The following is a 22172-nucleotide window of genomic DNA, read 5'->3' as shown; positions in this document are numbered from 1 at the left end:
AGATTGCAATTGAGGCATTGAGGCTGCAGGCACAGGGAACTGGGTTTGCTGTTTGGAGCTGGAAGGGGTGGCTCAAACCAGCAGTGGTGCATCCAAGTTCTCTGGTTTGGAGCACGAGCTGCTGCTTCTCTCTCCGCTCTCGCCACCCTCCTGCTTCGCCCTCCTGCTGCCCCGAGTGAGTGACAAGGTAGAAATCCCAGGCATGCTTTCCAATACCTCTGTTATTTTAAATGGATGTTGTTATGGATTTTCCTGAAAGCTGAGCTTTCACTAATACACTGGATTAGTGCTGATTGGTGGCATGGGAGCCATGTGCACAAGTGGAGGAGAGGCAGAACGTTCTGGTGGTGGCTGTTAAGAGATAACCTGCTGTTCGTGCAGGGGACACCTGAGGGCTGGTGTGGACCTGTGCCTGGCTGTGTGCCTATAGCTTGTGAACTTCCATCAGCACGATACACCCCACACATCCAGTGCACCAGCACTTCAGGCACTTCGAGTGATTAACCAAAGAGTTTCATTTTGTGCCTCACAAAAGGTAGAACTGAGCTTTCTGGTTAAAGTATTTGTGTGCTTCCTACCTTTGCCTGTGTCTGAGGAGTAATTTCTAAGGGATTTTTTCACAGTCTGATCACTTTGAGAATAATTATGTAGCTCAAATGTGAGAAAGGTTTCTTGTTACAGCTGGGATGACTCAAAAGACTTTATATACTGTTATATCAGCTGCTGATAGGAGTGCCTGGGTTACAGTTTCTTACCTCTTTACACTTAATCCTTTATATTTTTTTTCACTTGCTTTTAGCTTTACAAGTTTCAGGGATTCTTGGTGACATTCTAAGCTACTGTTTTGCTCCAGAGACTGATATTGCAAAATTAAGGAAAACTAGCTTGAGCCTTGGATGAGAATGTAAAATAATTTCGTGGCAAACTCCTCTTCCAAAGTTCAAAGGAGTTCCCGTACCTCGAACGTTTGGCACAGGGACTTGGAAAGGATGGATCTGGTATTGGAGGGACCTTTAGTTGTTTCATGAACATGTTCCCTGGTCTCTGAAAACTCCCTGTTCGGAAATGTGCTGTAGCCTGGCTTTGGGAACCTTCTGTGTGTGCTGAGGGTGTGCCAGGCACATGGAGCTCCTGAACAGGAGTAAATCTAGGGTAAATCTAACAAGCAAGTGGGATCTTAAGATTTGTTCTTAACAAACAGAATTACCCAAGTGAATTACCCAAGTCTGCTGGCAAAGGAGAGGCAGGGTTTGAAGCCTTCCTCATCTTCTGGAAGCAGAGGGCCTTCTCCTCTGCCTGGCTTTGGGCAAGCAGTGTTGCCTCACATGTCCTCTGCATGAGCTGGTGTCTTCTGTGTCAAGAGGTGAGAAGTTGTGTGGGAGAAGGGTTGGCACCAGGAAAGCTGTGCTGCTCCACTTACTGTTAGAGATAATTTTGTCCTCATTTGCCCTTCATACCGAGCAAAAATTCTGTTACCTAGAAGTGAGGAAAATAATGTTCTCCAGTCATCCTGGGGACAGAAGCCAGCAGTCAGGTTCTGCTGTGTGGAGCTTTCAAAATCTGCCACAGGGAGAGCGTGGGGACCAAATCTTGTGTTTCCCCAACCCCTTTGTGTTAAAATTGTCATTTACTTGCTGATGGCTCATCAGTAAAGTAGAACACGTAGTGATGGTGGTTCTCTAGAAATTGCCAAAGGTCCAGAGGTATTTCAGGGTTTATTGACCAACCCAGGTGAGGGGAGCAGAGGTTTTTTCATTATATTTGCAGATGACATGGAATTGAAAGGGTTGCAAAGTGCATTGAGTTCAAGATAGCCCTAACAAATTTGAGCAGATCAATAGCAGGTGTATTTAAAAAAAAAAAATAAGAGCAAGTTAGTACACAAAAATAGGTGAGGAGCAGAAGATTAGGAGGTGTTGGATTCTCAGGAAAGGATCTATCTGTGAATCACAAACTGTTATGTGAGGGCAGTATCGTACTTGTGGGAAAAGATGAACATACTGAGGTGTATGAGCAGGAAAACAGACAGCGTGTGGTGTGATCCTGCTGCGTTTAGGGGCTGGTTCTGCATGCCAAGCTGAAGCTCTTGACACTTCTGGGCAGCAGACTCCAAAAACACCACGGGCCAAGTGGAGAGACTTGACAGAAGATCAACAAAAACAATCGTGAGTCGAAAAAACCACAGTCTCCGGAAGCCTGAAACATTTTTGGCTGTTTGGCCTGGAGAACGTGTTGTCATAGCAGTTTGCAAATATGCAAAAGGCTGCTTCAAAGGGGAAAAGGAATAATCTCTTTCCCAGATTATGTCAAACCAGAGCCTTAAATGGCACTTAGAAAGATTCACTCTGGACCTTTTACAACACTGGTGTCTCCTGCTCCTAAAAAATGTGTACCCAGGGGGTTGCTGAAGCTGTCTTGCAGAACAAGTGAGGCAGTGATCTGTCAGGAGTGATGCATCTTTGGGGACCCTGGGATGGATTGCATGATCCCTGGATGTCTGTTACAGCCCTGTTTTCACCCTGATTTCCCAAGGAAGCAGAGTTTGTGGAACTGTGCTGTCTGTCTTTCAGTTTTCCAGAATTAACTGGTTAAATTCTAAGTTCAGTGTCAGCCCAGTCTGAGCACTGTGGAGGACTCAAAGGCCTGATGTTTCTATGAATTTTATGGAAGTTGGTGGCTCAGTGGGAGAGAGAACTAAAGCACATCCTTTGCTGCAGGAAAGATGATTGAATATTGGTCAAAATTTACCCAGAGCTGATCAGCACATGCTTATTCCTGAACCAGTGATGGCACACTTGACCCTGTTAAACATGTGGGATGGAGCCTGGACTGGGATACATGTCAGAAGGAGGGATGTGCTGCTGCCATGAAGGGGAGATGACAGTGCTGGCTGGGGACAGGGTGGAGAAGCACTCAAGTCAAAGAAACCTTGGTTACAAGAGACCTCTGGAGGGCTCTAACCCCGTTCAGTTTGAACAGGACTGTTGCCAGTACTAGATCATGTTGGCTGTCACTTTGTCTTCCTGAATCTTAAAAGTCTTCAAGGATGGACATCCCCCACCTCTCCAGTGACCTTTTCCAGGGCTGCACTACCCTTCCCTGGTATTTCCTGATACAGACCTTCCAAGGCACAGTTTCTCCATGTTGCCCCTTGTTTGGACCTGCTATGTGGTGGCTCTGTAATCCTTGTAACTATTTCTAAGTAAATGTAATAAACTATTAGATTGTCCTTAGACTTCTCTTTGCCAGACTGGGCAAGTCCAGCTCCTTCCAGCCCTTCTTGAAGGCTGTGTGTCAGGGATCCCTGGCTATCTTGGCAGCCCTCACCTGGATTTTCTCTGCAGCCTTTTTTAACCTGGGGCTGGCCAAGCTTGACAATAGTTAGTATGATTTCACATAGCAAACTGAAATATTTTTATGTTGTTTTGGAAAGAAAATTACCCCGACAATGTAGGAAAGAACAGGGGAAAAAATCACACTGGTATAAGACTGTAGTTGAAGAATTAGGAATGAGTAAATTAGGGATGTTTGATTTGTCCTTGCTGCTTTAGGTTTTCCTTCTTGTGTATATGCAGGTTGGTGCAGTGTCAATGACATACTTTGTTATTCAGCAGGATCTCTGTCTCCATCACTGAATAGTTGGGATGATGAAAGAAATTTGAGAAGAGAATAAGGAGAAATGTGTTGGAATGGGATTCAGAACAGTTATCCTGCTCTGGATTCTGACAGAAACATCCCAGATAATGCCGGGAAAGACAACTGTAAACCAGTCACCCAGGACTGAACTGTGGTAAACCAAGCACTACTTATAGTGTCTCCTGATATTTTGTGTACTTCAAAATGGGTTATATCCACCTTGCCTACCCAAAGCAGTGCTTTCTGGGAGAGAAACAGGAATGGCATTAGACTGGGCCATGCTGGCCTAACTTGGGAAGAACTTAGATACCCTAAACCTGGGCTTTCTGGAAGTGCTCAGATGAAAGAAGGGGCATTTCACCTCTTCTGACCCATACCAGGGTTGGATTATGATTAAAACCAAAAGAGTGACTAAGGAAGAAAGTAGAGTCCAGCCAGGCAGTGGGGCAGCTGGAGCCTGGACGTTGCTGATGTTTGAGGCACAGCTTCTCATCTCGATCCTTGTGGGTCCCTTCCAACTCAGGATATTCTGTGATTAACTTGTGTGCTGTGTTTGGGCTCGAGGAGGTTAAAGGAGCTGTCTGGAGCAGCAGAGGAGAGCTGGTGCCTGCCAGAGCACAGTTGAACTGGCAGCTAAGACTGTCTTAGGATTTACTCCCCCTTGTTCATTCCCTTGTAAGCACCCAGGGCTTGTGCACAGACAGCTTGGAGCTTGCAGGACGGGGGGGGTGTGTATGTGGGAGGTTATAAGCTTATCTGTTCATCCTCCCACCACTGCACTGATCAGCGTGATGAGAGATACTCTTCCTCCCTGGGGAAGACTTTTTCCTCCTGTCAGGAGCTACTATTTCTTAATTAAACTGTTACTCTGAATTTGTGCGTGGAAACACTTATTGACTTCAGCTGCAGTTCTCAGCCAATACTCGCTTAAGGCAGTGGTTCAGAGTGAGAGAGCATCATTCAGCTCAAGTTTGAGTTTTCTGAGAATAAAAGCACCGAAGATGTCAGGATACACAGATGTCAGGAACAGGTTGGGAAAGGTATTTCCCAGTTTGGTTACTGAAAATACTGCTGTGAACTGGTGCTACAGCAATACCTCTGGAAATTTCTGACTCCTTCCCTGTTTTGATGGCAGTCTCCAGCAGTGTGTACTTGGTGATCTCATCTTTTCACCTGCATTCTTCCAAGTCCAGGTCTCTTGACCCTGAGCTTCCTCAATATGCAATTTCTCAGTCAGGGTAGTGGTTAAAGTCCCCTGTGTGTGACTGTAACTTGCTGACACATTTTTAAGAGACGTGAAGTGAGCCAAGCTAAAATATGGTATTACCCCATTTTAACAGCTATTGCCTAGGCATTGCATTTAGAAGAGCCACCTTCTAAGTGGAGGTGGGAGAGAAAAGCTTTGTGCTTATTGTTTTTGTAGCTGCTGTAATTTTAGTGCATGGTTCCAGCTGAATACTCAGTGCCTGTACAGGGAGAATGGGCTGGCTATTTCCATTCGAAAAGCTGGGTTATAGAAGTTCACAGCACCAGATGGCTGCGCATACTTATAATGCTCTGGATTATTAAAGGGCTGTTGTATTTTCCTCTTTCATCCTTCCTTTATTCCTCCTCCCCACATCAACAAATTAATGCTGAAGGCTCGTGAGTCTGTCCTGCGCGGACTTTAGCACATTACATCTTTTCATTGGAAACTTTTTGTTCCAGCTCTTTTGAACTGCTTGGTTTTGATCACCTCTTTGCAACAGCTCAGAGGCTGAGTGATGCCCGGGAGAGTGCAAGCCTGGTGTTACCAGAGCCCCAGCACAGTCCTAGGCTGGTTTGCCACATCACGTCTCACTTGCTGTCCCCAAGGTGTTCCTTTGGAGTTGACACTTCCCGTTTTCTGAAGTCATGTGGGAATCCCCTAAATTAGACAAAACTGCTGCGTTAGCATGAATGGGTGAAGGATGCAATGCAAAGAATTCTTGGGGACCTTCATAGAATCATTAGGGTTGAAAAAGACCTCTAAGATCATCCAGTTAGTTTCCTTTTCAAAACTAACAGCATGTCATTTGTCTATCACCATGAACGTCAGAATTTTAAAGTGCAGCTACTCTGAAAAGTTACAGAAGCTGGAGAGATGTGCTCTGCCCCCAGCACCATACCTGTGTGTTAGATTGCGTCATTTTTGGGAGAAGAAAATAAATTGAAAGAAAAAAACCTTTGCTGTTTGTATTTATGATACAGGCTGAAAGAGCTGGGGCTGTTCAGCCTGAAAGAGGAAAAACTGGGGAGACCTTGGAACTCCTTCCAGTACCTAAGCAGGCTCCAGGAGAGCTGGACAAAGACTTTTGTCAAGGGCCTGGAGTGACAGGGCAAGGGGGAATGGCTTCACACTGACAGAGGGCCAAGTTAGATTGGATATGAGCGTATCTGGGGGTATGAGTGGGTATTTGGGGGAAGCTGCATTACTGAGATGTAGAGACTTCCAAATCTGATATAAAGGAAATACTTGGGGGGGTGGAACAAAGTAACTTAGAAACCTGAATGTAATAGAAATATTTTGAAGAACTAGTATCTGACAAGACAATGCATCATAAACCTCTGCATCGTGTATTTTCAGGTAAGAACAAGTGAAAAAAAGCCAGCATAAAACACCTGTTAAGTCGTTTGCAGTGCGGGTTTTGGTGACCGCTCGACAGCGGCTCCTGTCGCAGGCAGAGTAAAATTCAGGGACTCTGCTCTGGTGTCCAAACTCGGCCCTGAGAGCTGCTCTGCCACGTGAAGGCAGTTCCCTCAGTGTGGTGCAGTTGGCTGAGAAGATCCAGGCCGGTAACTAACGGGGGGCAGCGTTTGGTTTGCGACACGTGTCGGGAGCTCCCTGCGGCGCCGCCGGCCCGCGCTCGCGTCAGCCACGAGGGGAGAGAGGTGGGTTGGTTGTTCAGACCGGAGAACAACGTGTTGTTTGTTCCCCACACGCCGGCGTGGACGGCGCCTCGGTAGCTTTTATGCTGATGTGAATAACAAGCAGGGGTGGTGATGGGATTTAATCACAGAGAGCCGAGCGCCGCACGCAATCCCACAGCCTAAGTGACACTCATAGGAGGATCTCTTTCTTTTCCTCCTCCTCCAGGCTCCGAGCCCGAGTCTGAATAAAACATAACACACTTGAGAGCTCTTTAAAGCATTGTAAGGGAGGCTGCTTTCCCCTGAGTTTGTTGTCTAGCAGGGACGAAGTTGCAGATGGGCGATGCGCCCTGTGTTTTATGGAGCTCAGAAGATCAGGAGATGCTTTTGTAGGGAATGCTGGTGCACCTCAGAAGCAGCAGCTGGCATTCCTGAGGGACCAGAGCTACAGATCTTCCTCTGTGGGAGTTTCTCCCATTGTCATTACGGCTGTAAGACAGGCTGTGGTGGGGGTTTCATGCCTGGTTGAAGTGTTGCTAATCCTGGACTCGGTGCCAGTCGCTCGCTTGGGCTGATGTGGCTGCTTCTGCAGCCCTTTGGTGAGTCATGCCAAGGAATGGCTGGGCTGAAAACCCCAGCTGAAAAATTAACCAGAATGCCCTGATTTGGCTCACTTGGTTTGCACAAACCAAACTGTCTGTGCTGGCACGACTGGGAGTGCAACCTCAAAGTGGGAATGACAACAGAAATGGCACGTTCGTGTTCTGTGGCGTGGAGTGTTGCTGCTGACAGTGATAAGGGCACCATGTGAAGGCTGTTCCCTCTGACCACGGGGGTGTGTTGAGCCCAGTCTATTTGTTGGGGCAGGCTCACTCCCACTAAATCTATTTTGTCTTGTAAAGCTTCCAGGTAGCTGTCTGATGGTTTTCTGTTAGGGGAGCCTGGCAGGAACCTGTGTGCTGCTGGAAGGCTTCTCAGCCTCTCAGGTGCTTTGAGGATTCTCCAACGCTCCATCAGACTCATCCCAAGAATCAGTGGGACTGGGATACTGTGTTTTTGGCCTAAGAGCAATTATTTGCAGCTGTGATAACATACTTTGTGCTTCATGTTTTTGTAAAGGCTGACTGGCAAGGGAGATCCAGGCCTTTGCACTTCTGGGTGTCCCTCACCTTCCCCATCTTTAGTGCTCATGTCAGTTCTCCTAAAAACAACACGTAACTTGGGTAGGAACCAGTAAATCAATACATATTTTTCCTTCAGTGGGTACTGTCAAGACTGAAAACAAAGCTTGGAAGTCAGATGATTGTTTCTTCCTTTATTTGCACACAACTTGGCTTAGGTCTTGCTAAGTTAAACCTGCTGTTTTGCCAACTGATGCAAGGTTTCTAGAGAGTGGATACATTTCTCCAGGGACTGGGGTTGAGAATTGCTTCTTTAGAATGTAGCCTTACCTATTTTTAAGGAAAAAGCTTCAGTGAAATAAAAAAGATGCGTGTGGTGCAGCAAATCAAACCTCTGGCTGCATAAACAGATCAATAAACTGATTTGTGTTTGCTGACCAGAAGAAAAATCTAATTGCAGGTACTCCATATTCAACATTTGTGGTAAACTAGAGTAATTGGAATAATGAGAAATCCAATGTGCTTTTGTTTGGAGTTTATTCTTCTTTAGGATTCATTAAACTGGATGGGCCTCTCAGGGCTCAGGCTGGTTATGTATCACCATTCCTAGCTCTTCAGACTTTATGGGTTTCTTCAGATTCTAAATCATCATATTTGCTGTCTTTTAATAAGACTTGAAAAGATTGAAGCAATATTGTTCCTGGTGTTTAGAGGCTCGTTTCACTGGCAGGAATGTCAGTTGACTCAAGTTTAAATGCATCTGAATGGCAGAATAGCTCTTGGGTTGCCTCAAATTCCAGGTCTTTGCAGTTACTAACACTTGCAAGAGGAAATAATGCTTTCCTGCATGTCCTGAAGATGTATTTCCAAGTACTGTTGTGTCAGTCCTCAAGTATTTTTCATGTGAGTGCATCTCTTGCATCTCTTTGCTTTCAGATTAGAAAAAATAGAGGATGGAGGTCCTGGCATTTCTGTGAGGGATGATATTCAGAAAGGTAAAACCTTTAAGAGAAAGAGGGGAAGAAATACTCCAGGAAAAACAATGAGGTTGGAGTTGTGTGAATGTGTTTTCTCCATCTGAGTGGGACAAAAGCTCTGTCAGGGTATCCTAAGTAGTTTCAATTGCCAGTAACAGAAATGAAGATGGTAGTAAAGAGTTCTTAAGAAGTTACTGCACAGAGAGTAGAATTGTCACCTGTGTCTGCTGTCACTTTGAGTTAAAGTCAGTAAATTGGACAGAGTATCATTAGCTTGGAAGTCTCGTTAGGATTGTTTGGAGAGTGGAAAATGAGTCCTCTTTGAAGGAAACAGAACAGGGTGGGCTCTGGCTGCTGGGAGGAGGAGAAGGAAAGAAAGGATTGGAGGTTGATGGGGTGTAACCAGGTAATGATGACTTTGTGATTTTAGCTGAATGAATAGCTGAAAATGATCCATTGAAAAAAAAAAGCTACAGAAATATAGAAGTTTTTGAAGGCAAGCTTGGAAAAGTGGAGGCAAAACCTCTTGCTGATGGGTTTCATTTGCATCTGTCCATCAAGAACAGAGAGCCCAAGGGTCTGTAACTGGAGATCCTGAGTGTGAAGGGAAGGTGATGTGTTGCCAGTTGACATATGGTACCACCTGGGATTAGTTGAGATTATGCCAATGAAGACTAAACTCTGTGAGTTGATTCCCTTCGCTGTTATTTAACAAAATGAAGTACCTTATCCTACATTTTTTTTGTTAACTGATTTAGTTCTTGAAATGTGGAGGGGAGTGGATTTTGGATGTGGTTTCAAAGTGCAGAAGTGGTGTCTGATCTACAGAAGAAGGCTGTGCTTCCTTCCTGAACTCTCTGGAGCATTTCCATTTCTATCCTGAATACATTCAGGAACATTTTTAGGTTTTTTATTCATGTAGCGGTATTTTCTTTATATCAAGTAGTTCCTATCATTTTCACTCTCTTCTCTTGCATAGTTACTGCCAGTGATCATATATCCCACTTCAGCTGAGTAAGCCAGACTGTTTTAGTCATTGTAAAATAAGACTGTGTGTACCCTGATCCCCCTGGCAGGCGGTTCCTCAGTTAGAGCCCAAGTTCACCTTTCCTGGCCATGGGCTGGGAGCAGTGCTGTAACTCTCAGACCATCCTCCTTTTCATTATAAAATCCTCCCAGGGACCTGCTCTCTTGCTGGTGTCTTTGAGTCTTCTGAAAGCAAAACCTGCTTTCGGTAGCAATGAATTGCAAACCTCAAAAAAATCAGGCTGTACCTTTTTTAGACCAATTGCACAAGAAAAAGGCTTTATATCTGGCTGTACAGTTGGTGGAACCTGAATTTTAAAATAGCTGGGTGCTTTTCTTACTCACCCAAGGAAGAGAAGAATGAGAGACACGGTGTTTCCACTCAGTTACAGGTATGTGTTTGTACAGGATCACCATTACTGTATCAAAATCTTCATTGCAGGAATCTGCTCAGGCTTTTTCTTAATGCTGCTTGAGATGTCGGCTCCGTGGACTTTAAAAATTCAGGATGGGTGGTTTCAGGAGGGGTGAGACCCACACAACACCCTGTGGTTGCAGAAACCTGCCCTTGCCCAGCTCATTTCACCACTTGGGGGTTTCTGGTGGCCATGCTGCCTCCTCCTCTCCACCCTTACAGTTCATTTTGCCACGTTTTTCTACCTACCTTTGTCCACAGCCCAGCCTTAACCTCATGCTGAAGGAAATGTTCTCACTTCCCGCCTTAGTGTGAATATAGTATTTTTTTAGAAATTAAACAATTCCAGCATGTGTGGCTGTAGGTGTTTGACTCATAAGTTGTTGTGGCCATTCTTGGGTATGCTGGGAGGATATTTATTATATCTAATTAATTATTTGGGGCTTGTTCCTTTAAAACTAGCATTTTGTAAAAAAAAAATTCCTTCCTCTTTCTTTGGTAAAAATTCCTGAAAATGTCTTATATCAAACATTTCTATATATTTAGAACATTTTATGGGATTAGTTCCATAAATGCCATTCTAGGGTTGACCAGTAGCAACATCTAAATTTCCATGTGGGAGTGAGACCAAGTTCCACAGTAGAAAATTCTCCCTAGGTTTGGTTCCAGGGATTGGTGCAGAGGTCAGTGCTTGCTCCCTGGATGTGTGCCTTAAGATGGAGAGTGAGAAGAGCCCCAGGGGGTTGGTGTCAGGATCCATCCTCTGAGTGATAGGGCTCGTGTTCGTGCAGTGATGGCTTTGTCAGGTACAAAGCCCTTGGACTGGGGAGGGTCTTCAATGGGATACAATTACTGTGCATTTCCCACTAATTCAGCCTTTCCCCCTGACCTGAAGTAATTGTGTCTCATTCTCCTTGGGCAGATACCGTCAGTCACAGATCTGAAGGTTTGAGGATAAAAGAGAAGAGGAGCAGCAGAATGGCCCAAAGTGCCTTTTGGGCATGGGTGGAATTGATTAATCAGCAAAGCTGTACCAGGATGTTTCATTCTAACCAACTCTCTTGTGTTTCAGCCCTGGCCCAGCGTGTCCAACCTGGCCAAGGATTTCATCGACCGCCTGCTCACGGTGGACCCCAGTGACAGGATGACGGCCCTCCAGGCCCTGAAGCACCCGTGGGTGGTCAGCATGGCAGCCTCTTCCTCCATGAAGAACCTCCACCGTTCCATCTCCCAGAACCTGCTCAAGAGGGCGTCTTCCCGCTGCCAGAGCACCAAGTCGGCGCAGTCCACCCGCTCCAGCCGCTCCACCAAATCCAACAAGACGCGGCGGGTGCGGGAGCGGGAGCTGCGGGAGCTCAACCTGCGCTACCAGCAGCAGTACACGGGCTGAGCCCCGGCTGGCACCCGCCGGGCGCCTTTCCAGATGTCTGCTCTGCCGTGGAGGTCACGTCCGGGTTCCTCCCTCCCTTCCTCCGAGGTGTTCCCCCCCATCCACGAGGAAGCAGAGGAAAGGGAGCCCTGCGAGCTGTACCGCGCCAGAAACGGGGAGGGGGGGAGCCCCTGCGGGCTCAGAGCGCAGCTCAGAGCACCGAGCAATACAAAAATTAAGGAGCCACGTGGGGAGAAGAGCTCTTTCCGTGTCCCGGGAGCTTGGTTTGTTCATAGTTATTTATTAATTCCGGAACGTTGAGTTTCTCTCGCTTGCGCGCGGGGGGGAAAAAAAAACCCCAACCAAATCACTTGTCCTGTACATGCGCGTCCGTGTGTGCACATACACGTGTGGGTGTGTATATGTATCGAAAAATTATATATACACACAGATTTGGAGCTGGTTTAGTCAGACTCCGTGGTGCCTTTGCAGCAAAGCCGGTGTGAGTCATATGCAGTTGGAAGTAGGATAGCTCTGACTCACGGGCTGCCCACCAGCTCCTCACCAAAGAGATGCCAGACAGCAGTTTTCCATGATGGAAAGCTGGGAAGCTGCGAGGTTTCCCCCAAGGGCTGCCATCCACCTGATGACGTCAAGGGTTTGCTCGTCAAGGGTTTTGCTCGCCCCGGTGACGCCAAGGGTTTACCCCTGGAATCATCCTTCCCCTGTTTGCAGCGAGACCAGTGCCTGCCATGCAGGGTTTGTTGTTCTTGCTGGACCGTGCCTCTGCCGTGTCTGTGACCTGTTCCACACTTCAAAAGAAGAAATTGAGAAAGTCGAGTTGTCTGTGCTAAGTGGGGGGGGGAGGAAGGGAAGGAATTTCTAGGGATGTGCTTCCCACCCCAAAGCTGGGATGGGCTATAACCACTGTGTTACCAACCATGTCACTGCACCAGAACTCCAGTGGTTCCAGGCTGCTCCCTGTCTGCAGATTTGACAGGGCTCCCCTGCTCTGTGTGCCTGTGCTGCCCCAGCACTGCCATTCCTGCTTTGGAACAGTGAGGTGATGGTGGGAGCTGTTGGGATGGCCACAAATCACTCCATGGCATCAGGGTAAGGGCTTGAGAAGTGGAAGACCAGTCTGGGAGTGTCAGCAGTGACAGTACCCTGGAGACGTTGCACAAATGCCTTAGAGCTGTTAGGGGTGACTTAAATTTAGCAGGAAAAAATTGCCTTTCAGGGGTCCTTGTGCTGTGTGGGTGACATGGGGCTCTCCCGTGAGGGACTCTCAGGGGAAGTGGGGACTGCAGAGCTGAGCTTTGTGCAAGCCTGCTGAGTTATCTTCCCAACTAGTTACAGCAGCAAAGTGAGGCTGATGGCACAGTCCCAGGATGGATTTGGCTTCTCGTGGTAGCAGAGACAAGATCTGCAGTGAAAGAGAATGCTGGGTTTTGAAACTTTTCATATGAAGCCAGTTTGCTTCGTGCTGTGCACTTGGGAAGTGCTTGCTTGGCTCTTGGTGGGAGGTGCAAGCTCAAGGGACTGGTGAGCATGGCCTTTTCCCAGGATTGATGCCTGTGCCACGGTGTTTCAGTGTCAGCAAGGGCTGGAGTGGACTCCAGGGAGCTCCAGGGAGCTCTCACTGTACTGGCCTCTTGGTCAGCAAACAGCAAAGCAGCTTCAGTGGGAGAAGATTGAGTTTTCTGTGCTAAGGGAAGAAAAGAAAAGGGGAATTTCCTAGGGATGTGCTTCCCACCCCATAGCTGGGATGGGGTGTAACCACAGCAAGCTCAGCCTGGTGTGCCCAAGCATGCAGTGGGTAATACAGCAAAGGAAACCTGAGGACAGCCACTGTGTGTAGCAGGGGTGAATTCTAAATCCCTTGCATGGTTTTTCATGTTGTTTTGAAAGCTTTGCATCCTTTGCAGGCTCCCCTTTCTCTGAGCAACCATCCTACCATGTCACATGCAGTCTTTTTGCCATCAGCATTAACGGATGCCGCAGAATTCCCAAAACCTCTTTTTTTCAACTCTGTCTGTGGACTGCAAACAAAAATGTCTTCAGTGTCTTTTACCTCCTCACGTGGTTTTGTTACCGTGAGCTATAAACTAGATGTGATTTCTGACAGAGCAGCCAGCTTGCCACATTTTGCTTCATAAAGGATTCAGTGTCCCTCGTTTTACTGCAAAGCAGCTCTCTGAAAGCAGGAGCCCCTCTGGGACCAGCATCAGCTGGACCAAGGGTGCCCTGCACGTGAGGTGATGGCAGGATGCTCCCTCGGAGCACTTCTGGTTCTGAGCCGTTACTCAAAGAGTCTTTGGTGTGTTTGGAGCATCACACCCAGGCACTGTGATCTCCTTTACCTCCCCGGTGCCCTCATGGCCCTCCCTAGATTGCTTTGCCTGTTTATCCCTAAAACAGGTATTTTGCCAGTGTGAGAGGGTCACACTGATGAACTGAGCCAAGATCTCTAGACCCTGAGACCCTTCCTGCTGACCACTAGGCCATCAAAATGCACAGGCATCGTGCAGATGTCTGCCCTTACTGTTCCTTCATCCTTCTCTTTTGGGATGAGGGATAAATAGAGGTGGGGAGGAGGTCAGGACATTGAGCTCTGGGCTGACCAGGCTTGTTTCTCCACCTTCACAAAGCAGAAAACAGTCTTCTCATCTGAGACACTTTTTGCTCCGTTGCTCTTTTCCACAACTGGTTTTTCACCAGGAAAAGTTCAGAGCGATGTGATTCGTGGTGACTTTGGGGTGGAATGTGTTGTGGGAAGTGAGATGTTGCTGTGTAGGTTCCTGGCAGTGTCAGGTTTTGGTGGTGATGCTCTGTGACTGGGGGTGAATTGGCACAAGGGAGGATCCATCACATACATGAGCCATGCTGACTCTCTGCCTCTCCATGGTACAGAGGTGTCTGTGGAGCTCGGGCATTCTGCTTCTTGGGAATTACAGCAAGAGGACCAAGGCCATCCCATAAGGGGCTTTGGCTTTTCTAGAAAAAGAACTCTTAATTCTCTTCACAATGTTTTCTTGTTTGCATGGAAAAATCAGTGTAAACTTGGGGAAAATTTTATGGGCTTTCCTTCCATTGTTCGATTAGAACACTGTTGGCTCATTCCCTCTTCTTTTTCTAAATTCAGTATTTACAGGAACTCTTGCACCCAGACAAAAACATGTGTGGGCAGAGGAGAGACGAGCAGAGCTCCCTCCAAGTGTCCCTGGAGTCCTCAGTGATCTTTCCTTCAGTCTGTCTGGAAAACTGTGAAGATCCAAGTGCCATGTCAGAAGGTCCAACTTAAAACCAATTCCTCGGGTGCTTTTATCCTTCCAACTGGGGCATGTTTTCATCTGGGTCAGGTGCAGGGAGGGACAGGCAAAGTGCTGTAATTCTGAGCCATAGTCCAAGTGCTTTCAATCTGTCCTCTAAGAAGCTCTTCACTGTGAATTACCTTGATCATCTGTCTTCATTCCACAGGAGCATCTCTGTGCTCAGTAGGTCTTAAGTCTCAGGAGTTTATACTTTTCAGGAGTGCCTTGTTTGGGGATTTTAGAAGCTAAAGTCTCTCTGAAATGTGGTTTGTTTTTTTTTTTTGCTCTTCAGTTAAATTTTTTTAATCTCCTTCTTTGGCTCTTGATGGTGGTTCTTAATTTGGCTCACAGGGTTTTTTTGGAAGCCTTCCTTTGGTCCTGTATGCGCTGGGAGAAAATAGGTAACAACTGCACGTTCCAGACCGTCGCTGGGAGCAGTCTTTGTGTTAGCTGGGGTGCAAATCTCTGAGTACGTTTTGTTTTCCTTACTTTGGCTCATGCAGTGAAAATGAAGTTGGAATGACACCTAGTGGCAAACTGTGGTGTTGTCCTTGTCCAAACACTTCTAGCTACATTCCCGCTGTTTCTGGGTGAGATGCTCTTACAAAGAGGAATAGGGGGTTGGTTTGCTGGATGATGGTCTTGGACCTAGTCCTAGATGTTCATTAGCTGCCCTCTGTGGCACCTGATCCTGAGGAACAGCATTTCAGCCTCCACAGGGACGAGCATGAGTCTACAAGCACCCGCTGGAAGGGATGCAAGGCATCTGCTGTCAACTCCCCCACTGTTGCCGGGAGATGCTCACCTGCACCTTGGGGAGCATCCTCCTTGGGAAGGCATCTTGGGGGACACTGCAGGAAAGCAAAGCCTAAAGATGCCGAGGCTGGAATCACTACAGAATCCTGGAATGATTTAGGTTGAAAAGGACCTTAAAGCTCATCTCATTCCAACCCCCTGCCATGGGCAGGGACACTGGACCAGGTTGCTCCAAGCTCCATCCAACCTGGCCTTGAATGCTTCCAGGGATGGGGCACCCAAAGCTTCTCTGGGCAGTAAGTTTGGGACTTTCTCCCATCTTGAGGCACGGTGGAGCAGCTCAGGGTGTTGCTTCCCAGAGTATTCTGTTTCAGGGAAATGCAGTTTTAAGAAGTAAAGGGAATTAGGGTTGTTTGTCTTTTGGAACTTAGCAGTACTGTGTAAACCAATCCCATCCTTTTGTCCTGGGAGTTTGACTGCTCTCTTTGGGGAGAGAATTACAGCTTCAAAGAATGTTGGTTCCTTGATTATTTTTTTTTTTTGAGGGTTATTGGAAAAGAATGTGAAAAGGTCTTCCAGAAATAGTGTTAGGGGCTCTACAGATTCACATCCAGATTTTTGAGTGCATAGTGGATTTTTCTGTGCTTGTTGCTAAAACAGCAATTACTGGTCCATGTTTGATTTACTTCTCGCCCTTCTCAGGCTTCTAAAAAACTTCACATGTCAACCCAGTGGTTGAAACCCCCCTTTTCTTCAATACAGAAGTCTGTGCTATTTAACACTGAGATTGTGATAGCATCCAGATGCTTCTGCCTCTTCCTGGTCTGCATTGTTCTTGGAAGAGTACAGCCCTGCATGAGGGAAAGCTTTAGAGCCTTGTGAGGAGCTTAAGCCCAGACAACAGGGCTCAGACCTGCTGGCTTCAGTAGCAATGTGGAAACCAGCTGCAGTGCAGGGCCTGTGTTACGTGTTTGTTTTGGATGTGATAAACCCTCAGACTCTTCACTCCTCTGGAATCTGGATATTTTCTTCTTTTAGGTCAGATTTTTCTGTCCTGATAATTTACATTCTTTCTTAGACCCTGCTCTATTTCTCAATCCTGTTTTCTACCCAAGTGTTTGGCTAATAGAGCCAGCTTTTATCTAATGCACAAACTGGAATAGGGATGATGGTTCACTTGGCTACTGGGCAGCAGCTCTGGCTTTGGCTCTGCAGGAGCTGTGGTGAGTCTGGGGCAAAGTAGAAGCATCCATGGGAGAAGGCTCCCTTTGAGGACTTGCAGTGCAGGCTCAACTCAATATGATTTTGTACCACATAGGGCAACTAGTGTGTGGCTGTTACAGGCCTCTTGGGGTGCTGTGTGGGGCCATGTTCTTAGTTTAAGTGATGATACTAAAGATTTGGAAGGTTCAAGGTTGCATAAATTAAAAATCTCGTTTGACTTAATTTATTTTTCTAAATGATGCAGAGCAGCACAGAGATCAGCTTTTTGGGAGGAGGAGTTGCAAACTCTTCTCTGGCAGCAGTGTGAGCCCTGGGACTTTCAGGGAGGGTGGTTTGTCCCGACCTCTTACCCACTTGGCTTCCTCCTGGAAAATACCACACAGTGCCTGCACCACTCGGTGCCACACACCCAGCTCTGAGTTGCCTTCACCACTCCTGGGAGGGTTATGGTGCTTTCTTTGACCACTCAGTCTCCTCTTTCATCCTGGATTAAGAACGCAGCTCTTGGGTGCCCGTTGTGCCTTACTGTGCAGGAACCTTCCCAAAGGAATAAATGTGAAGCAGCAGGGATGCAATGGCGCCCTCGGTGTCCTGAGAGCAGAGGGAGCTCTGCCTGGTGACAGTTGTCCCTTTTGCCCTGTCCTCCCCTGCCTGGTAATGCTGTAGGTCCCTCCTGTGTGACGGGCGAGCTGCTGTTACAGGTGTCGTTGCACTGTTTGTCTGCTGAACGTGGAAGAGATCCTGGCACAGCTCCACGGCCCCAGCGAGGTGTGTTTCAAACCAGCAGCTCCTGCGTGGACGCTCAGATGCCTCAAGTTTTCCTGTTGCCTTTCACTACGGAAAGACACCTCCCGGGAAGCTCTCGGGATCGGAGATCTTCCGGCACTTGATGTTATTTTTGGTTGCCCAGTTTCCGGTGCTGGGCTGGAATTGTTTGGAAGTAACTCCGGTCGTATCCAGTCAGTCTCCTCATGGGACTGTTTTGAGAAGTGTCCCGTTCTGTGCCTTGCCTTTTGAGTCCTGGCTTTACTCTAGGGACTGTCATGTTGGATGAGGTTGGAATCATTGTAATTAGTCCATAATGTTACAATTAGAGTGTACAGAATTATTTATTTGGTGTACTCAGTCTGCTAAAACATGTCCATGTATTCTGTGTACCCCGTGGCTCTGCTGTCGTTACTTCTGCCTCCTGGATCACCCGTGGGCTCACTGCTGGGAATGATGGTCAGTAAACACATGGAAAGCCAGGACCTGCTCACCTCTCCAACATGTTCTTGGGTCACAGCAAGAAGGTAAATAGTTTGCTGATTTGTCGCAGCAGCTACCCGAGGGAGACCTTGTGCAGGGCTGGGATGTCCATGGGATGCTCTGGGTGACAGCCTGCTGCTGGAAGGCAGGGTTGGGAGGCTTAACAGGCACTTTGGGACATTGTCTTCACTTTTCTTTGGCTGCAGGGTGGTAAACTGGGCCAGAGAAATGCTCTGGTTTGCACACAACCACTTGTCACCTCTACAGTTTCACTCTGAGCAAAACCTGTAATATCAAATGATCAGTGCACACCCCTCTTGAGCCACCTCCTCCTGGAAAGGAGGGGATTTTTCAGGGGCAGGGGACCCTGTCCCCAGGGTGGAAGGGCTGACAGTGACCTGAGCACACGGAGCAGATGACCCATAGTGCTGCAATTGTTCAATTCCTGTTTGAAGCTCCTTGTAGCCACCAGTTTCCTCTGCCCACATGGCCCATTCCCACATCTCTGACATTCACCTGACTTTAAGGTCAGTTAGGAATTCCCTGCAGAGCAGACTACTAAATGAAGCTAAATTTTGTCCTACCAAACTAAAATTTGTCAGCCCTGGGCTTTATTTGAGCAGATCTTTTTTAAACTCAATTATACAGGCTGGGCTATTTGTCTTTGCCCTCCACTGACGTTCCATGCCCCTTCCCATGGGTGTGTCCCTGTGTAGCATCACATTCTCTCTGCAACTGCTTGATAGAGTGGTTACAACATTTTAGGGGCTGTGATTCACACAGGAAAGTTTTTGTATTGCATTCACATCACTGCTAAGGAAAAACAACCCCCATGCCTCATGTTGGGACAGTCTGATCCTGCTTCTCTCCACAGTGTCCCATCACCAGCTCTATTTTGAGCAGCTAGAAACTGGGTTGTAATTCATTGAACATGTGTCTTGTTGCTCCCATGTCACACAAGACTTTATTTATTTTTTTTTTTGCACCAGCCATTGTCTCAACATCTGGGTGAGAACCTGTTGCCTGACCTTGAATTTTGTTTTCAGCTTCAGATTTTCCATTGGGGTGGCCTTCAGTTTCCCACTCTGTTACCTGGCAGATCTGCAGGTGTGAAGCAGCAGGTTCTCCAGCCTCCCCCTTCCACCTTCCCCAAGACCTGGAGCTGCTCTCGGCACTTCTCCCTTTCAGCTCTGTGTTCCCAGGCTGCTGCACAAGTCACAGCTTTAAACTGCATGCAGGGATCTTTTAGGTTCCTGTGAACCCACCAGTATCCACCCTCCATTGCAAGCTGAGCTTTCTGGTGCTGAGCCTGGTGAGCTGCAGCTCCACAGTCCCTTCCCTGGTAGCATCTCACACATGGGTCAGTGGAAGGACCCTTCTCCCCCCTCAGTGCCGTGGTGGTCTCTGGGCTGGTGCCAGGGTGTAGGTACTTGTGCTTGAAGACCCTTTGAGCAGCCCTTGAGGCACAGCCAGCCCTGCTCCCCCTCTGCCCAAGCATCATGTCCTGGCTTCACACCTCCCCCTGGGTCCCAGGGAAGTTCCAGCTCTGGGAAGTTCGTGGGTTCAGGAGAGGAGCTTGGGGTGGCCCAGGCTCCCCCGTGTGCCTTCCACCCTGGTCTGCACCATGAGGAGAAAGGAGGCAGAGGCAGCGCTTGGCACAAGCCAACTGTGATACTTTATTAATCCCAGTGAAGGGATCACAGTGCCGGCAGCTTCACCCCTAAGCGATGATGGAGTCAATCCAGTTGCGGAACTGGCTGACGCGGGTGTACATGGCCGGAGTGTAGATGTTGCAGTTGGAGGTTCCCCAGGAGACGATGCCGATCAGAATCCAGCCGTTGGCACTCTGGTACACCAGAGGTCCACCGGAGTCACCCTGCAGAGAAGACTCGTGCTCAGTGCTCCTGGCACGTGCTCCAGACCGGTCCCTGCCACCCCAGCCACTGCTCCCCTGCGCACAGCCAGGTGCTGGAGCTTAAGTCTGTGGCTCCACAGATGCAAGATGCCACGTATCCCCCCTCCTCCACCCTCCCTGTGATGCAGTGGGAGGTCAGCAAGACTCCACGTTTCTCTTCCTCCACCCACCCTGTGGTGCAGCAGGAGCTCGTCTCCTTACCTGGCAGGAGGAGGCACCGGCCCCGCCGGCGCAGATCATGGCACTGGTGATGCGGCTGCCCCAGTACTGCGTGCACTGGGTCTGGGAGATCAGGGGCACGACTACCTGCTGCAGGGACGTTGCCAAGGCTTGATCTAGGGGAAGAAGCACCATTAAATCACCTCAGTGTTGGTGGGTCTCCTGGAAAGCACATGGGTGCCCTGGGCAAGCTCCTGCTGGTGCTCCCGAATACACGGGTGCTGCCATGCAAAGCGCTTTTCCCCTCTGTGCCAATGTACCCCTTCTTCCTCGAGCAGGAGAGAGTAATCAGACATTGGAATGGGCTGCCCAGGAAGGTGGTGGAGTCACCGTCCCTGGAGGTTTTTTAAGATGAGACTGGATGTGGCATCAGTGCCATGGTCTGGTAACCACGGCAGGGTTGGATCAAGGGTTGGACTTGATGACCTCTGAGGTCTTTTCCAATCTGGTCGATTCTATGATTCTATGTGTCTTCCTCCAGGCAGCCCTGGACCCTCATAGCCCCCAGGAAGAACAGCAGCCACACACAGCCCTCCCTGGAGCCACAGCACACGTACAGTTGGGGTTGGTGCGTCCCCAGCCGGTGGTGACAGCCTGGGCGTTGTAGGGCAGAACCAGGTTGGCGGGGGCCAGGCAGATGGGGGCCACACGAGATCCCAGCTGGGCGGGCGTGGAGAGCCTCAGCAGGGTGATGTCGTTGTTCATGGTGTTGGGGTTCCAGCCAGGGTTGGTGATGGCCTGCAGAGAAACACCGTAGCACTTCATCCCTGCCCGCGGGAGCAGCCTCAGCGTGGAGCTGCAGCCCCGTCCCGGGACCAGCCCCGCTCACCCTGGACACAGTCTTCACTTGAACAGCCTCGGCGCTGGAGCTCAGGTCATATTCCCCGAGGACGACGACGTGGGCGTTCGGGCTGCGAGAGGTAAGAGAGAGTCAGGGGGATGTGGGGCATCCAGCACCCCAGGGTGGGACAGGAACCCAAGGGAAGCCACCATGGGGACAGCTGGGGAGGAAGCCCAGGGCTGCTCAGGCGTTTGGGGCTGACCCAGGTGGTACTCAGCAATGCCCAGCATGCTCCAAACCCCTGACAGTGGCACCAGTGTGGGCTGGCCAGGCACGGTTCTTTACTTGAAGTTGCAGTGGGCAGCTGTGACGACCCAGTACTGGTTGATCAAGGAGCCGCCGCAGAAGTGGGATCCTGTGTAGGTCTGGGGAGCAAAGAGGGAGGAGGAGCTGGGGCTGGGCAGGCTGAGCACCCCCAGGCTGGGGACAGTCAGGGCTCCCCTTGTGCCCACCCACCTCCCAGCCACAGCGCCCGGCTGTGCTGTGCTGTGCCACCGCAGTGCTCAGGGCACTGCCCCTGCCCGGGGGTTGGACGGTGCTGTACCTGCAGGGACACCTGCCAGGGCCATGAGCCGGGCACGGCGTTCTGCCCATTGACGATCCTCTCGCTGTAGGCCACTGAGGGACTGACATTGGGCACCCCACACCCTGCGGGACAGGCAGACGGGCACAAGGGTGACCCCGAAAGCTCAGGGCTCCTATCTGGGGGCTGCCTGCACTGGTGCAGGTGGCTCTGTGCCCCCCTCCCCGGTGTCCTGCTGCACCCCGAGGACCTCCCTGCACCCAGCAGGACAGCACTTACCGGAGACAGTGCTGGCAAGGGCCAGGCAAGCAACTACCCACAGGAACGCCATCCTGGACAGATTCAGGCTGAGCCCCTGGGGGCCACGAGCTTTATAGCGGCCAGGAGGCCACGTGGCTTGTAGCTAGGCTGGTCAAGGTCCCCCTGTGGGCAGCAGTGACAGGCCGAGCCTGGCACACACCGTGCCCCTCGCAAACAGGGATGTGGGAAGGGACTGTCAAAAGACACCTGGGGTACTTGGGCTGCTGCTGTAACGAGCTGTGTCAGTTCTCACTGCAGCCTGTGAAGCTGGAGAGGGTTCACAGGGCTGTGATGGGGGGCTGCTTATGGGCACACAGCTGGGGTAGCAGTGGGGCTGGACGTGCTGGGATGGGCACCAGTGCCTGGGGTGTGGAAGGTCATCCTGTGCCAGATCTGTTT

The 22172-nt window shown here is 49.2% G+C and overlaps 2 protein-coding genes across 3 annotated transcripts in view; one reads left to right on the top strand and one right to left on the bottom strand.

The window, feature by feature from the left end:
• The window catches only part of PSKH1 (protein serine kinase H1), a 31379-nt gene extending 13495 nt beyond the window's left edge, over nucleotides 1-17884 (top strand). For both annotated transcript variants that reach the window (XM_018083226.3, XM_018083234.3), the window contains exon 4: nucleotides 11137-17884. In XM_018083226.3, coding sequence (XP_017938715.2) covers nucleotides 11137-11454 — 318 coding nt within the window. In that variant the 3' untranslated portion in view covers nucleotides 11455-17884. The remainder of the gene's footprint in view (nucleotides 1-11136) is intronic.
• A 1801-nt stretch (nucleotides 17885-19685) lies between these two features.
• CTRL (chymotrypsin like) lies at nucleotides 19686-21804 on the bottom strand. Its single transcript, XM_018083368.2, has 7 exons — nucleotides 21753-21804; nucleotides 21495-21598; nucleotides 21236-21315; nucleotides 20939-21020; nucleotides 20667-20847; nucleotides 20092-20225; nucleotides 19686-19851 (listed from the first exon to the last, which is right to left on the bottom strand). The coding sequence occupies exons 1-7, from the start codon at nucleotides 21802-21804 to the stop codon at nucleotides 19696-19698; spliced, it is 789 nt and encodes a 262-aa protein (XP_017938857.1). The 3' UTR covers nucleotides 19686-19695.
• Between the last annotated feature and the right edge of the window lie 368 nt (nucleotides 21805-22172).

Source organism: Manacus vitellinus, unplaced genomic scaffold, assembly GCF_001715985.3.
Source record: "Manacus vitellinus isolate BGI_N305 unplaced genomic scaffold, ASM171598v3 scaffold_10_pilon, whole genome shotgun sequence".
Taxonomy (NCBI): Eukaryota; Metazoa; Chordata; class Aves; order Passeriformes; family Pipridae; genus Manacus; species Manacus vitellinus.
Note: the sequence above shows the minus strand (reverse complement) of the source record. Positions and strands in the feature narration are given on the sequence as shown.